Source organism: Rhineura floridana, chromosome 4 (genome assembly GCF_030035675.1).
Source record: "Rhineura floridana isolate rRhiFlo1 chromosome 4, rRhiFlo1.hap2, whole genome shotgun sequence".
Classification (NCBI taxonomy): Eukaryota; Metazoa; Chordata; class Lepidosauria; order Squamata; family Rhineuridae; genus Rhineura; species Rhineura floridana.
Window position 1 is genome coordinate 183,772,145 of NC_084483.1, and position 17,581 is coordinate 183,789,725.

The 17,581-nt window shown below is 41.1% G+C and overlaps 1 protein-coding gene across 4 annotated transcripts in view; it reads left to right on the forward strand.

Moving 5' to 3' along the window:
- The window catches only part of PRKCE (protein kinase C epsilon), a 472,683-nt gene that overhangs the window by 323,948 nt on the left and 131,154 nt on the right, over positions 1-17,581 (forward strand). For all 4 annotated transcript variants that reach the window (XM_061625425.1, XM_061625426.1, XM_061625428.1 and 1 more), the window contains 4 exons: positions 3,621-3,763; positions 9,203-9,296; positions 10,916-11,127; positions 12,445-12,618. In XM_061625425.1, the coding sequence (XP_061481409.1) occupies positions 3,621-3,763; positions 9,203-9,296; positions 10,916-11,127; positions 12,445-12,618 (623 nt within the window). The remainder of the gene's footprint in view (positions 1-3,620; positions 3,764-9,202; positions 9,297-10,915; positions 11,128-12,444; positions 12,619-17,581) is intronic.

Here is a 17,581-nt window from a genome sequence, read left to right on the forward strand (position 1 = left end):
TTCTCAAGCCGAGTGGGTGTTTCTACGTAGGGATGGAAGGATCTGTCAATTTCAGTTCTCTCAGCTTCTCATGTTTTGAATCTTTATTTCAGTTCTCTACATTTCTGCAGCAATTTGAGATTATTTTTTAAATACTCAGGAAAATTCATTAGTGTTTTTAGTATGAATTTCTCCTAATAAACACATTTTTGCATGCAGTTTTGATTAATGTGCACATTTTTGCATGCAATTTCCCTGACAATAATGCATTTTTGTATGTTATTTTCACTAGCATAGTCATTTTTATGCACATTTCCCCTAATATATGCATTTTTGGTAAACATTATTTAGTTGGAGTACAGCATCGCAAAATTCAGATAACAGTAAATTTTGACAGATGGCTGTGTTTTGATACTCATATTGTTTCGGAAGATGTAAATTTGATACGTTTGCCTTCAAATGTGAACTAAATCAAATTTCTTCTCCATCCCTACTAATAAGGCAATGTTTTTGAAATACTATGGCTTTTTTTGCATTTGTGGAAAAACATGAATAGGAGTATCAACGTTTTAAAAAGAGGAAAGAAAGCCATGTAGACCCATAAAAAAATGTCAAAGTCCATATTGGGGCTTTATTCGGCCAACCAAAATGTCATAAAAAGCATGCCAGCTTTCATCTTTTCCAGAACTCTTCATAAGTTTTAAGATAGAGTATCTCTCAACTGCCTCTTATCAGAAGTGAGTAACAGCTGGTAGTTGTATTTGCAAAGAAAGAGGCTCAGCTGTTAGGTGTGTCTTCTTCCCAGGAGGCCATGGTGCAACATGAAGCCTGCAAGAACCTGAAAGTGCCTCATTTGAATGTCTGTTAACTCATCCCACACTCCATCTTAACACTTACCAGATGCAGACATGGATAGCTTGACTAACACCAGCGGCCTTTCTGTCTCTCTCTCCCCCAACCCCCTTGGTTTTTTTAAATGTCTAGCCTGGGGAAGAGTTGTGGTGAAGTCAAAAATTTGCACACTGTTTTATAACATTTTGGTTGGTCTAATAAAGCTATTGCCCTAATATGGACTGGAAATCCTTCAGTGATTTCGGTACCGCTCCAGTAGTAGTGGGAGCAAAGTAGTGATTTCTAATAGAATGGGGATATTGTTGGACTCCAACTCTCATCACCCCTTCCATGGCCAATGGTCATGGTGACGGAAGTTGGAATCCAACAACATCTGGAGGGCCCCATCCCTGTAATAGAACGATGGTTGAATGGTTCCAGTGTGATGAAGCGATTAGACCCTTGAACAAGAACCAAGGGGTCCCAACTTCAAATCTACTCAGCCGTGAAGCTCAGTAGGTGACCTTGGGCCAGTCATTTTGGGGGGAGGGGGGGCAGGCAGTAATACTTTTTTCTCTGAAGTGTGCAGTAATGAGTATACTTGCAGTTTTGTACACTTTCATGAGCTTTTTTTTTCTTCCACAAGGGGGCATTCAAATATAAGGTATGATACTAGCATCAATAGTCTGTTAACAAACAAGTAGACTGAAAGTTAAGCAGCTCAGTTATATGCTGCTTCTTTTTATATATTTGAAGCCAGAACTCAATACAATATTTGTCACAGGACGAGTGCATATTCTCTTCTTATTAATGGCTTTAGTTTGGGCTCGTACGAGGTGAGGCCTGAGGGCCGACTGGATAGTCCTCTGTATTTGCAGATGCTCCTTGGCCCCCAATGGCTTTCCAGTAGCACACTGAGTTCTATGTGGTTTATGAAAAGGTTGTATTGAGAAATGTTGGCCAGAGAGGACTGAGCGATGAAAACAGGATGAAATGTAGTAGAGATGGAAAAGAAGGGATAGGTTGGCCAAGAGAAGATTTCAGAGAGGCTTGTGTGGTTTCAGAGAGAGGTGAGGGAGTGCTGTATTGGGCACACAGAGACAAAATGGGTTTTTAGAATTGGTTAAAAAGAAAAGGGAGGTAAAAGGCAACAAAAATTCCCTTCTGCAGCTAATGTAGTGATGCGGCCATCTTGAGTTCATAAAAATATAAAAGTGGCCCTCAAAATGATTTGGGTTATTATTTTATTTAGTTATTAGATTTGTTAATCACTTCTTACTTGAAGGTCTCCAAGCAACATCCAACAGTGTTAAAAGCACAAATAAATATATTATAATGTAACGACAAAACAACCCCCATAACAGCCACAGGAAGCTTTGGCAGCACACTAATAGGAAGCACTATAATCTTAGTCTATTAAAAGTCTGGGGAAAAGATAAGTCTTCACATGGTGCCAGAAAGATATTAACGAAGGTGCCAGATGGACCTCACTGGGGAACTCATTCCACAGGCACGCATCACTGTCTTAACTCTTACGCGCAATCTTTCCATTTATGTAAGGATTTTTTTTGCTTCTTTTTCCTGTTCTGTAGCTTCTTTAAGTGCTTCATCATTCACAGAAAAGATGGCTACCTGTCCCTTTGCAGCCCATTAACCACATATTTTCTGTAATGTTTGAAGGAGAGGCATGAGTGGGTAAGCACCCAGAGGCATTGCTAGCTGACTGCTGTAACAGAATGCTGGACTAGATGGACCTTGGTCTAATCCAGGAAGGCAGTTCTTGTGTCCTTTGAATGCACCATGGCATGAAATGGTATCTGCAGGAGGCCCTCACCTGCAAAGCACGGTGATTGACTGGGTATATAAGGGGTAAGATGATCTTTCAGTTATCCTCGTCCCGAGCTGTATAGGGCTTTGTATACCACTGCATCACAGGTCCAGCTCAGCCTTTTCCCATTGAAATCATTTTCTCATTACAGGGAATGTTGCTGCACTCCAGCACCCCAAATTGTATACAGTGGAGACTGATATTGATATTGATATATCAATGTGATGATTTGGTAACCTCCAGGCTATTATAATGCACTCTATGTGAGGCTGCCCTTGAGGTTGGTCCAGACGCTGCAGCTGGTGCAAAATGTGGCGGCGTGACTGCTCACTGGGGCAGGGTATCGCCTGCATGGTACCCTGCTGCTGTAAGAATTGCACTGGTTGTCCAAGTTCAAGGTTCTGGTTCTGGTATACAAAGCCCTATGCAGCTTGGGACCAGGATACCTGAAACACCATCTTATTTATTTATTTATTATTTGATTTCTATCCCACCCTTCCTCCCAACAGGAGCCCAGGGTGGCTATATAAGGGACCCCTTATATACCCAGTCAATCACTGTGCTCTGCAGGTGAGGGTCTCCTGCAGACACCATCTTATCAGGAGGTCCATTCCGCACAACATAGGAAGCGGACTTTTAGTGTTGTGGCACCAACTCTTTGGAATTCCCTCCCCTTAAATATTATACTGGCACCTTCTGTGTTACCTTTCCAACGCCTACTGAAGACCTTCCTCTTTCAACAAACCTTTTAAGTAAAGACCTTATCCCAGTCTGCATCTGTGCTGGAATTGATGTTTTTAAAGGTTTTTTTATATGTTTTAAAGTCTTTTGTTTTTAAGATGCTTTAAAGTACCTTTAGTGTTTTTATTTGCTGCCCTGGGCTTCTTCTGGGAGGAAGGGCTGGATATAAATGTAATGAATGAATGAATGAATAATTTAACTTTGGTCTTCTTTTCCCTTTCCCACTTGGTTTAAATTACAGTTTGCAAGATGAATGTACATAGACGCTGTGAAACCAATGTGGCACCCAACTGTGGAGTGGATGCTAGAGGGATAGCTAAAGTACTTGCCGACCTAGGCGTCACTCCAGATAAGATCACTAATAGTGGACAAAGGAGGAAGAAGGTAACCAGTTGTGCATATGCTCTGCATAACATTTCTTCTGCGTTATTCTCAATTGTTCTCCTTCAGTTAATAAGAAAACAAATTGCTTTTGAAAATGATCAAAGGGAGAGAACATTCAGTGACATTCTCATATGTGGTGTGCAGGATTTTTGTTACACTTTCTTACTTTTGAATTGGCCAAGGAGTTTTGTGAGTGGACTTTCTTTCATCCTACACAGCATTTATCTGGTGGTCTGCATTCTGCAGCATTCCCAGACACCGACACCACCCCACTTCCTGAAAACCCTGTGGCATCCCTGCGTAGGGATGTCCTAGAATTCAGCCCAATTCAGATTTGCTACCAAATTTTCCATTAATTCACTTATTCTCTGTTGTTGCAAATTGAATTTTTATGTAGTGGTTTTTCACAGCTATTTTCAAAAATGGATTTTTTAAAAAAAATCTGCCTCTAAAATAACAATATTAAGAATGATAATTTTATCAATATTTCCTTTCAAAATATTGATATTAATCTCAATATTTTTTGCGAGGGTGAAAGCATAGATCAGTAAAAGCAGCAGCAAGCAAACAAAGAATGAATTCAAATCAACACTGGCCTGTTAGGTTGACGGAATGCTTTCAACTTGGCACTAGCCAATGGATCCCATCCCTGGCCTGGCCTGACCTTTTCTCAGTGTGGGAACCTGAAATGATTGTCTACCGTACTCTCACAGATGTATACTGGTGCTTTTTTTAAAAAAAGAAAGAAACCAATGCAGGAAAAAAATTAAAGGTAAAAGGAAGAACTTACCTTTAAAAACAAAATCAGTAAGTGCACCAGTCTTGAGTACTTGGAAGCCAGCCTCCCTGATTTGCAATACTTCAGTTAAAGTCTAAAGGGGAAGAAGGCATCCAGAAGTAACTATACATTCTGGATGACTTGCAGAACTTTGAGAAATTCAGTCTTTCTCATACCTACACAAAATCTGTATCTCTGAAATGAATGTGCAGCTGAGAATTTAGCTACCCATAGGACCTCACACTTCTTCAAATACTGTGATGCAGTTCTTGGCAACTCTAAAAATATTGAAATCTGCATTGAACTATGTTCGTAAAATACTTATTTAAATAATATTTTGAAGGTATTTAAAAATTAATGTGGAAATGAAACTAAGTGGTAAAACATGCAAAAGTGATATAATATTTAGAAGCCATCATTTTGGTGACCGAACCTCCTAAGGTAGCTTTGCAGCCAGCTGTCATAATAAGCAACATGTAGACAATAGTTAAAAGTAAAACCAGTGGTGATTGGTGCCTACTGTGGCAGGTAAGGCGGAAGGCAAGGAGATCAACAGTAGGTGGAGCCAGAGCAAATGACAGGTAGAGCCGACTAATTCTAATTTTGTCCCCGTCCTCCTCCCTGCTGAGTTCTATCATGGCAACACTGAGACTAAGGAAGCTGACAGCCAGTGCCACCCCCTGGATTGATAGTAAATAAGAAGGTGGGGGCTGGCTGGGGAAAGACTGAAGTTGGTGTTTGCCCTAATAGACAAGTCTCCACTGAAACAACTCTAGAAATACACAAGTCCAATTAAAATCCATAACCATGAAAAAAAGAAGAGTGAACACATTTGTTTTTAAGGCCCACTTGAAGACCTGCAGTGATTGAGCCTAGAGACAGTGTTGTATAGTCGTTGGAGTCTTGGACTAGGACCTGGGAGACCAGAGTTCAGCCATGAAGCTTCCTGAGTGACCTTGGGCTGGTCACAGTCTCTCAGCCTAACCTACCTCACAAGGTTGTTGTGAGGATAAAATGAAGAGGGAGGAAAACCATGTGTGCCACATTCAGCTCCTTGGAGAAAAGTTGGGTTATAAATGAAATAACATTTATAACCCAAGGATGGGACCATCCAACCCAATTGCTCTCACAGGTAAGCACACCAGTAAGGCCTCTAAAGTGGGAATGTTTCTGGCAGAAGCTTTCTGCATTATACGTGAATCTGTCCATACAGACTTGGGAATGACCCAAGGTAGTGGCTGAGAGCCTCTGAGTTTTCTTACTGACATAGAAATAGATCTTGTACTTGTAACTGAAGAAGTTGCCTTTTTTGAGTCAAACCATTAGTCCATTTAACCCAGGATTGTCTATTCCAGGATTTCTCAAACTGTGGGCCATAGACCAGTGTTAGTTTACAAACTCTATTCAGGTGGCCCATGGGAAGGTTGAGGACCATGGGAAGCAGTGGCGGCCAGTGAGTCCATGTTGAAGTATCTTGGACAGCTCCTTGAAAGTTTGGACTAAAATCCAGAGGGGATTCCATTGCCCTATTGATATGGAGCTGCCACTGGTGGTAAGATTGAGGAACAGTTGAGAACATCTGTATTAGGCCCCACATTTGATTGATCAAGTGCTGGATTGTCAAACAGGCTAACAAGGCCCTGACCTACAGACTGAGTTTCATAATATGGTACTGATACAGTCTACTAAATTTTGCTTAATAGCCTGGCCTAAAGTCTCTGATTTTCATAAAGTGGAGCTTATTTTTGTTGTGTAAATTTGTATAAATGTCAGCAGAGAACGGCAACGGTCTGAAATGAGTGTGTGCCAATGTGTGCATTTACTTCAGTAGCAGGCTTTTACCCTGCATTGAGATCACTGAGACTTAAGACTTAGTAAAATAAGAAAAGCTGCTTTATTTATTAGGTAGTAGATAGAAAGCCATACCTAGTTCTAACCAACTAACTAAGTTGGAGGTGTCACGCCCAGGTTTGGGAGTTGCCCTCATGGTTCAGGAGAGAGAGAGCAGAGACAAAGGTGTCTCCTCTCAGACAGTTGAAGAAGAGAAGAGAGGAAAGGGCGGAAGGAGGAGGGGCAGATAATCTTCCCTAAGACATATCAGTCTAACGACGGAAGTAGGTAAATCAGAGCATCACAGGTAAAGGTAATCAAGCCTCTGCATCTGGAGGACCCTATCTCTATCTCCCTTCTGGAACATAAACCAAAGAACAAAACTGGAGTTGCCCTTGCCCCACTTCCAACAGTTTTGATAGTGATGCTGAAGGGAGGGATGTCTTAAGTGATCTGCCAAGACCCCCAGCAATTTTAAGTGGTCTGTGAAACCGTGAAATTTCTATTCTGATTGGCAAGGCCTCTGTAGAGACTTTTCCCAGCTCTGCAGTGTAAACTCAGTTTAACTGGAGATGCCAACAATTGCACCTGAGATCTTCTGGCTGTAAGTAAGTGTGTGACCATTAAGCTATATGGCCTTCATCTTTACCCCCTTTCCCCTTCATCTTTCCCCGCTTTCTACCTTATGCCAATATGGGAAGGGCTGTAGCTCAGTGGTAAAGCATCTGCTTTCCTTGCAGAAGGTCCCAGGTTCAATCCCCGGCATCTCCAGGTAGGGATGGAAGAATCTCCTGTCTCTGAACAGCCACTGCCAGTGAATGTAAACAATACTGAGCATGATGGACTAATGGTCTGACTCAGTTTAAGGCAGTTTCCTTTGTTCTTTTTGGGAAAGGGCCATTGGTAGAGCATCTGTTTTGCATATAGAAGATCCAGATTCAATCTTCAGCATCTCCAGGTAGGGCTTGGGAAAGATTTCTGCCTGAAATTCTGGAGAGGCTCTGCCAGTCAGTGTAGACAGTACTGAGATAGATGGAACAATGGTCTGACTCTGTATAAGGCAGCTTTTTATGTTCCCATATGGAGAACATAGGCATTAGATTAGATTAGAAATCAAAAACAGTTGAATAAAATAATGACATTGTTGCTGCTAAACTTGTACACTTTTGAGTATACAACCAAAGAAGCTGGAAAAAGCCCTGGAAGGACTTAGACTGATTTGACCTCAGTAGTGATGAAGTCACAAAAGGCTTTATTATTTTTCAGTTGTCAGAAGGAATAGTTCTTGTCAGAAAGCCATGTAAACATCAAAGCCACTACTTTGAAGTCCCCTTGTGGGAACACATGTGAACATAAATATTCTTATCTAGTTGAAAAACTGGCATGAGATCTTTCTCTTGCCAGATGTTCCTCTTAACCCTCTCTGATATTACAACAATGACAAATGGAAATGCACTGAAATAACATTCTTCTGGAACATAATTTGATTCAGCAGGTGATTGCAAAGTCACTTCACAGAAGGTGATGCCTTCAGCATTGGGTCAAAAATAAATAAACCATAATACACTCTTGTGCCAGGAGTTACACATAACTTCAGTGCAATCCTCTTCAGAGTATGTATGTTTGTTCAGAGTAAATCCCACTGTGAGTACTCTTAAGTAGGATTCTAGTCTTGTCTCCTGCAGTACTTCCACTGACCTCAGAAGTCCTTGGAGGGCCTCCAAGCAAGATGTGAAGTGCATAGTGTCAGTCTCCCACTAGGTTTCCCAGTTTCCCGGTCCCATCCCTGGCAGCAGAAGATGCTGTTCAAGGGTGTCTCATGCCTGTCTCCCATACTTCTAATAACAATGGCACATAGATCTGTGTTTTAGGGCTAGGACAGTTTCATATAGGAAGAGGGGAGTTCTACTTACCCTTTGACATCAATATAACTTCATGAGAGTAATCAGCAAATTTGCAGCAATTTATTGTACTTATACTCCACCCTTCCTCTGAAGAACCCAGAGGTTACACGTGGTTTCCAGGTGACTTACATATGGTTTCCAGGTGATCTTCTACATAGGCAACTTACATGGACAGACTTCCTTCCGATCAGCAGTGGAGCATCATTGCATCCCATTAGACCAGGGCCCCCCAGGTGTTGCTGGGCTACAACTCCCATCATCCCTGACCATTGGCTGTCCTAGCTGAGGCTAATGGGAGTCGGAGTCCAACAACCTGGTGAGGGCCACAAGTTCTTCATCCCTACTCTAGACCATTCTCCTGGCATAAATGATGAATTTAGAAAGTCTGCATTTGGCAAGGATCATCATAAAATGAAGCATTTTATCTTTTGGTGAGCAAAATCTGGCCGAAATCCACTAATGCTCTAAATCTGCACAACTCCTGTTCAGATTTAAGCAAACTGGTTTTGGAATGGTGCTCTGTGAATATGACCTTTGATTCTAACATGATGCTATAGAACGTCTGTTAAGAATACCTTGTTTCAGAAGTTACGTTGTTGTTAAAGAGTTCCCATGGGCCACTGAACAGAGTTTTTATCTAGAATTCTTTCTGTGCATCTGGCAAGCCTAGCAGTATTTACCACAAACTTTCTCCAACAAGTTAAAATTTCATCACAATAAATACTCATTTATCTTTGTTAAAATGAGCTGCTATATTTGCCAGTCTGTAAAGCAGAAGACAATTCAACAAGAATTTTGAGTACCCTTCCTCTTTGTGTTTAGAAGCTTTATTATTTGGAGTTCCATCTTTGTTCTCTTACAAACATCATGTCAGAAAAAAAAACATTTTGCTATGTCTAAGTGTCTCTGTTCTCTGTCTACTCTTAGCTTGTCCCAGGTGCAGAATCTCAACCGCCAGTTCCTGGATCCTCACCAGAAGATGACAGATCAAAGTCAGCACCAACTTCCCCATGTGATCAAGGTTCACCAACTTTTATTTTATACAGATAAATATTCTGCATTATTTTGATCTTGTCACTGAACTGTAGCCTAATAAAAATGTGGCCCCTGCCAGCTCAGATTTAACAAAGAAAAGATTATGAAGGATTAAAAATAAATTTTGAGAGTCTGTTTGCAGAAGAGCTCTAGTTATGGTGGGGCAAGGATGGAGAACTGGTAGGCCCTTCACATGTTGTTGACTGGTCACCAGCCCCAGCCAGTATGGCCAATGATCAGGGATAATGGGAGTTGTAGTTCTCACAGTATCTAGAGGGCCACAGTTCCATCATCCCTGCAGCAGGGCATGGGAAGTAGGGGGCTGTGCCAAGGGCTTCATAGAAAATAATAGTTTAGGGAAGAGATGAAGAAAGTAAGAAAGGACGCATCACACAGTTGGGCTCAAAATATATATTAAAAACTGTTATAAGAAGGGAATGATGGCCCACTCCATAGATGTGGTGCCATGACATAGCTTAATGATAGCAATTGCAACATTCTTATGGGAACAGGGTTAATGACAGTTCTCATAAGGTATTGGCATACAATAGTAAACACACACACATACACACATCCAGGTCGCACAAGGCCAGGGAAAAATTGAGACCATGTGTGGACTTTGTGTCTCTATATACAATTAGGGAGAGCAACACTAACCATGGGCTTGGACTCTCCAAGGAGAAGCACACTGCAGCAGAGAGAGGATCCATGTGGGCTGCAATCCCCACCCCTCTGGTCTTAGGCTTACACTCATCAGCTAGGCTCCACTATTTCCCACTCACTGGATATCTCAGATACAGTAAGGCTGTTTTAAGGCTTCTATTAAGACACTCTTTTCAGTTCGAGGTAGAGCAACTTGAAAGGCAAAGGATGCCCATGCCTTAAGATGAGCCCCAGTGGCTCTTCTCACAGGCCCGCCTGTCATATCAATTCGTTTGGCAGGCATGAGAGACAGGGCCTTTTTGGTGGTGGCCCCCTTACTGTGGAACTGAGCTACAAAGGACTCCCTACAGTACAGACTTCTAAGTGGGCCTTTAAAAAAGCTATTTCTTCCTGGTGACCTTTTCTTAAGGGTTATTTTTTCTTTCATGCAGCTGGTTTTGACACTGTTTTAAATTATTTTTCAGCCGATCTTTTATGGGATGATTTTGGCATGTGTTTTTGGTTTTAAGCTGCTGTTTTTGAATCTGTTTTAAATTGTTGTTTATGGTAATATAATTATTGCCGTATGTTCTATTGTTTTTATGTATGTGATCTGTAGAGGATTATGTCCTAAATGTACACATTCTTGCACACACATATGATTTCTGTCAAATATCTATCTGTCTGTCTGGGAAGGGCTGTAGCTCAGTGGTAAATCATCTGCTTTGCATTCAGAATGTCCCAGGTTCAATCCCTGGTGGGGCTGGGAGAGAACCCTGTCTCAGATTCTGGAGAGCCACTGCCAATGATAAGCTAGATGGATGACTCAGTGTAAAGCATCTTCCTGTGTTCCTATCTAATATCTGTAAAAAATTTGTTTATCCAGCTACACCCATGCCTGCACGCATTTGTGAATGTGTGTGTGTCTGCCTATCTATTGCTGTCATTTTAATCTTTTCACAGAAATTAAAGAGCTTGAAAATAATATTAGGAAAGCTTTGTCATTTGACAATCGAGGCGAAGAGCACAGGGGAGCAGCAACAACCTCAGCTGACAACCAGCTTAACACGCCTGGAGAGAACGGTGAAAATGGAGAGGTCAAAGCACAGACGAAGCGCATGGGCCTCGAAGAGTTCAACTTCATTAAAGTATTAGGGAAAGGCAGCTTTGGAAAGGTGAGCAGCCTCTTAACTGTTTCAGCTCTGTGCATTAAAAATATAGAAGCAAGATTGTGAATGCCCCTACACGTGCACGGTCCAACCTCTGTCATACCTGTGAAATAGTGTATAGTTCCCATAGCAGCATGTCCTCTGAGCCTGCTGTCTGCGTGCCTGTGTGGACCAGGAGCTCCATTCAAACTGACCCTCTTTCAGGCTGGAACTGGCGCCTAGAGAGCACCCTAGTCTGCCTGGCCTTCTGAGGAACCAGAGTACTTGTGATGCAGGAGGTAAAGTGCTGGATGGCTTTGTTCAGGCTCTGTAGCAAGACACATGTACATGCCTTACAATTTGTGACTACTAAATAGATCAGGGGTGGAGAGCGTCTGGCCTGTGGGCTTACTTAGGCCTGCCTGGTCTCCTCATTTGGCTCATACAGACCTTTCGGCCAAGCCAAACCTGTCTGCCTTATACTTGACGTCGTATATGTGGAGCAGGTAAAAACCTGACTAAGCTGAGATCCCTGTGCAAAGTGTTCTGCAAAATAGTGCTTTGAAAGTTGCTTCTTAAGTACTGACAGTGTTATCAGCCCTCTAGTACAGGCAGCAACCCATCACTGTAGTCCAGAGATTTTTCTGAACGTGCACAAACTACAAATATCTGTTGTGTAGTCTTCCTAAGGAGGGTTGCACCAGTGCCTTATGTACTGTTTTGTTTTTACTTTATATTTCTTTTAATCGTCTACTTTTTTATGTTTATTTTTTATTAACTGTAAGTTTCTTTGAGTGTGCATATGCATGTAGAAAAGGGGCTAAAGTTTTAATACATAAATAAATGTTTTATCTATGTACACAAGAGCTTCTTCCCAGTGCATGAGGGGAGCCCCTCCTGACATTGCAAGTGACTGGGGTTGCTCATGCTTGCTGAGAACTCCCTGTGCATACTAAAGCTCCATGGAGAGTTCTGGATTGGACTGTGCATCTTTCAAGGAAATTTGTTTTTAAATGTAGAGACCATTGGGTCTGGGAATGCTTACCTCTGAAGCATGAAGTTTAGGCAACCAGTACTTTTATTTTATTTTAATTTAATTTACACTATGCTTATTTTAAAGTAGATTTTTAAGCCTTGCAAATGTCCAAGAGTTGTTTGAGATGTTGTGTGTATATATGTGGTTTGTGCTTTAGCAATCTGTGTGAAATACATTTTGCATGAAGATTATCTACTGTGTGTGCCTGCCTGTTCATTTTTTCCCCTTCCAGACATGTTTAGCTAATGTAATTTGTAAAATGTGTGTCTTTTGCAATGGATATAAATTGATTTCTATGTTTGTTCTAGGTCATGCTAGCTGAGCTAAAAGGTAAAGATGAAGTATATGCTGTGAAAGTCTTAAAGAAAGATGTCATCCTACAAGATGACGATGTGGACTGTACAATGACAGAAAAACGGATTCTGGCATTAGCACGGAAGCATCCTTACTTAACACAGCTCTACTGCTGCTTCCAGACCAAGGTAGGTTAAGTAAATCTATCTCCAAGCTTTGAGATGCAAAATGTCTACAGAATCTGGCTTGTGTGCTAATGCATAGAAAGTGCCCTTGAAACACACAGCACTACAAGGCAATGTCTCTTGATTGCATTGGAATAAATGTGTAGCCAGAAATTGATCCTGTGAACTGTTAGATAAAAAAGAAGAGTATGTTTGCAACTCAGAGGGCACTGCCTTTGAAAAAAGATACTTCCTCCCTGGGAGAAAAACACAGTGTTTAAACTGGACAGCATATGAAAACAAACTGAAACAACTGGGTCACATTAATGTCAGATGAAAGATTATTAAAAAGCACTATGCAGGGATGCTTGACAAATTCGATCTCTGTGAATTCTTACACAAAATGATCTGATATACAACTCTTGGACTGTCAACAAACACATGTAAATATTTATTTTACAAGAAATGACTCAATTAAATACATATTGTAATATGAGAAGAATGTAGAAATGGAACGTAATTATGGCTAATAATGTGTGAAAGTAATATAGATTGGAAATAGCCAGATTCATCTATCTCTAGAACTTTGTGCTTTAAAATATTATGAACAACATGGGCAATTTAAATGGCAGGAAGGAAGATTTGAAACACAGGGAGCAATCCAGCAAGAGTTAGCCTCAGTTAAATCCTATCAACAACAACAAAATAAGATTTAATTGTGATAAGCTTGGATTATGATTATAATGTTGGAAAATATTTTCATTCCTGTAAAAATTGTTAATCATGTGAATTCCCTAGGGGCATTTGGGTATCACCTTCACTTAAAGCAGGGATGTGGAATCTGTAGTCCTCTCACATGCTTTGTTAGACGCCCAGTTCCCATCAGCCCCAGCCAACATGGCCACTGATCAGGGATGATGGAACTTGTAGTCCTGCTACCTCTGCAGATTCCCCATCCCAGACTTAAACTTTTGATGGGGAGGCTGGATTATAGATTATCTGAGAATGCTATCTTGGTAGATTACATATCTCTTTAAAGGTAAAGGTGTCCCCGCACTTATAGTGCGAGTTGTTTCTGACTCTTAGGGTGACGTCTTGCGACGTTTACTAGGCAGACCGTTTATATGGGGTGGGATTGCCAGTTCCTTCCCCGGCCTTTCTTTACCCCCCAGCATATGCCGGGTACTCATTTTATCGACCACGGATGGATGGAAGGCTGAGTGGACCTCGACCCCTTTTACTGGAGATTCAACTTCCTCCTTCCGTTGGAATCGAACTCCAGCCGTGAGCAGAGCTTCGGCTGCGTTACCGCCACTTACCTCTCTGTGCCACGGAGGATCTACATATCTACAGATATGTTCAACATATCTCTTTAGATACCATATAATAGTGCTGGGGTGATTTCATCTTTGTGAATTCTGATACAAACTGACCTGATTCTGGATTAATGTGCAGATCAAAACTTAGTTACTCACTGGCTATTGTGCTTCCCAAATGTTCAACACAGTTCTCAGCTTTTTAAAGAAGGGCATCAAAGCGTATGTTCTGAGAGAAAATCTGCCTAGAAATCCTTATTTATAAAATTGTTTCTATTATCTATTTCATTGTGAATTTTTGTGCAGATTTTTTTTAAAAAATTACAAATTTGCAGGAACAGAATAGATTTATGAGTGAATACATGTGAAAGTGAGATGGATTGGAAATAAACTGATTCACCCACCCTATGTTCTAGCCATTGCTACAAGATGCTGTGTTTTGTAGAAAGAATTTTCTGTATGTGAACATTTAAATAGGATTTGTTTCTTTTATTGTACATTATGTGGAGCATGCTTTTTTTAACCCCCCCAACAACCTTCCATTAGCTAAACGCTAAAAACAGATTTTTTAAAAGATGTCAGTGCTTATGCAGCCCACCAGTAAACACCATTGAAATGAATGGGTTTTAAAAAAAAAATTTTAAATAAATGTTTTGTCTTTTCTTTCAAGTACCAGAAGGTGGCACTGAAGATGCAAAAAACACACAGAGATACAAAAACACAATTGCTTGGTTTCTTTTTATAAAAGAAATTAACTGGTTACATAACTTCAAATATTGGTAGGAGTTACATTGCAATGAATTTTGCAATTCTTTTTAAACTATCCAAAAGTACAAACATGGACAAAGAAAGAGCTTACAACTCTGGGGGTCCACCAGGGATGGCCAGCCTGGTGGACAGAGGGCTGGCAGAAGCCAGCAGAAGTCCCCAAAATGGGGCATTCTGTGGGCATGAGGGGAGCGGAGCTGCATGGGGGGGACTTGCACAAGATCCTTCTCACATTCAGAGCGCTCCCCAGGGTCTTGATCTGCCCAGAAACTCCGCCTCCCAAAAGGCTGGCACAGTAAAAGCATTTCCATTGTGGCCTACAGGGAGCACTTACTCCCCAGGAAGTCTGTTTGTGGGAGCAGTGCTTCCCGGCCTGCTCGTGCACATGGTTCCTGATAGAGCCCGCATTGAGCCAAGCCAGCAGCTCCCTAGCAGGAAGAGGATCCCGTGGGGCTCTTCCTCATCTGCCCCCCCTTCCACTGGCTCCCCATCATTCGGATTGCTCTGCCCAATGCGCTTCCCCAGAAGGTCCCAGGACAGGTTACAACAACAAAATATGCAATCATAAAAAAATCTGTACCAATTCTAAAAACTATTCCAAATGGAAAAAGGACAGTATAAATTCAAAGTTAAGAGTCTTAAGTAACAAGTACAGGAATCACCCGCAAGAGCCAATGTCACAGTAGTAGACTCAAGACTGGGCAGTTTCTTATATTCCCCCCCCCCATCATGCTGTGAAAAGCAGTAAATATTCCTTGACATTTATTTATTTACTTACTTACACAGACACACACATACAATTATGTCATAGATATCATTTGTACGATCACTAAATCAACTATTAAATGAGTTCTGTCTGTGTCCTCTTAGGACTGAAAACCAACCAATTGAACTGTACTTGTACTGTTTTGTTTTTTTAATGTAGGCTTCTCCTTTCGGATTTCTGATATGAAATTCGCCTTCTGAACTGCAGGCAAAAGAATGTCACAAAAGCATGCAAGGAAACCAATCCTCGGTTAAGTTTGGTGAAGTTGCATTTCTAAGCTTGGGGGTGGGGGGGCACTTAATCAGAATGTTTGAAACTTTCCCTTAATCCACATCTAAATCTCATCTGTCATAGCAATAGTGAGATTTGTCACATGAACTGACAATAATACTTCACGTTTTTATAGAGATTTACCAGACTTTATAGTGCTTTGCGTATGTAATCTCAGACATCTTTACCACAATCCTGCAAGGCAAGGTGTTATTATGAAGTATCAGACCCCTATTTGCAGATTGGGACTGATACTGAGAGACTGTAGCTTGGATATCCAGCGAAATAATTACTGATACAGGATTTGAAATGGGGTTTCCTAATTCACACTCTCAGCCACAATAAAACATACAGCATGGTCAGTAGGGATCAATGCTTGTGTTAGCACTTGGCATCTCAGAGTAGTTCCCGGGGGCCCAGTCCCTCCTGGGCCAACACTGATGCCTGTTCTGGGTTCTCATTATTATTATTATTATTTTAAATTTACTTAAAAAAACTTTTTGGCAATTTACTGGCAACTTGCTTCCATCCATCATTTTTGTTTTCCTCTCAGTGCTGCAGACGTTGAGTTATTCCGGTGTGGTAGGGATGGTGGAGAAATTGGATTCAGATCACATTTAAAAGCAAACTTACCTAATTTGCACTTTCCAGTACAATACAAGAACAGAAAACAGCCACATTTCACATTTCTCCAAATTTTGCAGTGCAGGTCTCCAGCCAAGTTATCTATACAAAATTGCATATACTGGAGTAAAGCGTCCATAAAAATGTATATATTCGTGAAAATAACATACAAAAATGTATTATATTAGGGAAAATTGCTTTGCAAAAATGTGTATATTAGGCAGAAAATAGCTTACGGTTTTAGGAAAATTCACATGAAAGTACTGGTAAATTTTCATGAATATTTTTTTTTTAATTGTAAAGGTGGAAATTTGGATAACTGAACTTAAGTATAGAAAATAAGAAACTAAGAGAAACTGAAATTGACAGATTCTCTTGTACCTAATTGTGTGGCGTTGTTTTTTTTAAAAAAAAATAGCCATGGCCACAAAAATGTGAAGGCTACTATGGATGTATTCAGCTAAGTCCTGCTCAGAGTAGACCCATTGAAATTAATGACCCTTAGTCATGTCTGTTAACATCAGTGGGTCTGTTCTGGGTAGGACTAACATTGAATACCATTGCATGTCTTTTGTGGTGGCCTTTAAAAAAAAACACCTCACCATCTCCCAGAACAACTCAACTTCCAGGGCATTCAGAGAAAGGAAGATGGCAGTTAGAAGCTACTTGGCCCCAGGGGAAATTACCAGAATTTACAACAAAGTAAGCCCTCCCCAGGGCCCCCATGAAACCTATAGGTAGGGCTCCACTGGTATAGGTGGGGATGTTCCATTCTGTAAACATTGCATAGCCCAGTGTCCCACTTGATGTGCACAGTTACTTTCTAAAATTATTTTGTCCTTTTTAACAAACCCCTTCATGAAGTATTGCATTAAGGTGTGCTAGAGAAGAAATGAGGGAGAAGAGTGTGCATGAGCATAACAGTTGATTTTAGCCCAATAAACCATTGTTGTTACGTCTGCACCAGTTCAAAGTTTTTTCTCAGAATGATTCCATACACCGAAGGGATCTCTTGGAGGGAAAATATGCAAATGTGAACCTAGGGAGGGCTGGTGCCAAGAGTGAGGATGATCGTGTACCTGCTGAGGTCCAACAGCCCAGCAAGGGTCCCACTGACAAAAGCCCTCTGGACCTTTCTCAGTGCAATATGCTTGTTCACCTGCTCTGGCCCGCAAGGGATGACCAAGCAAACAACACTGATGATGAAATGGATGATTAGCATCCACTGCCTGCTTTCCCATCA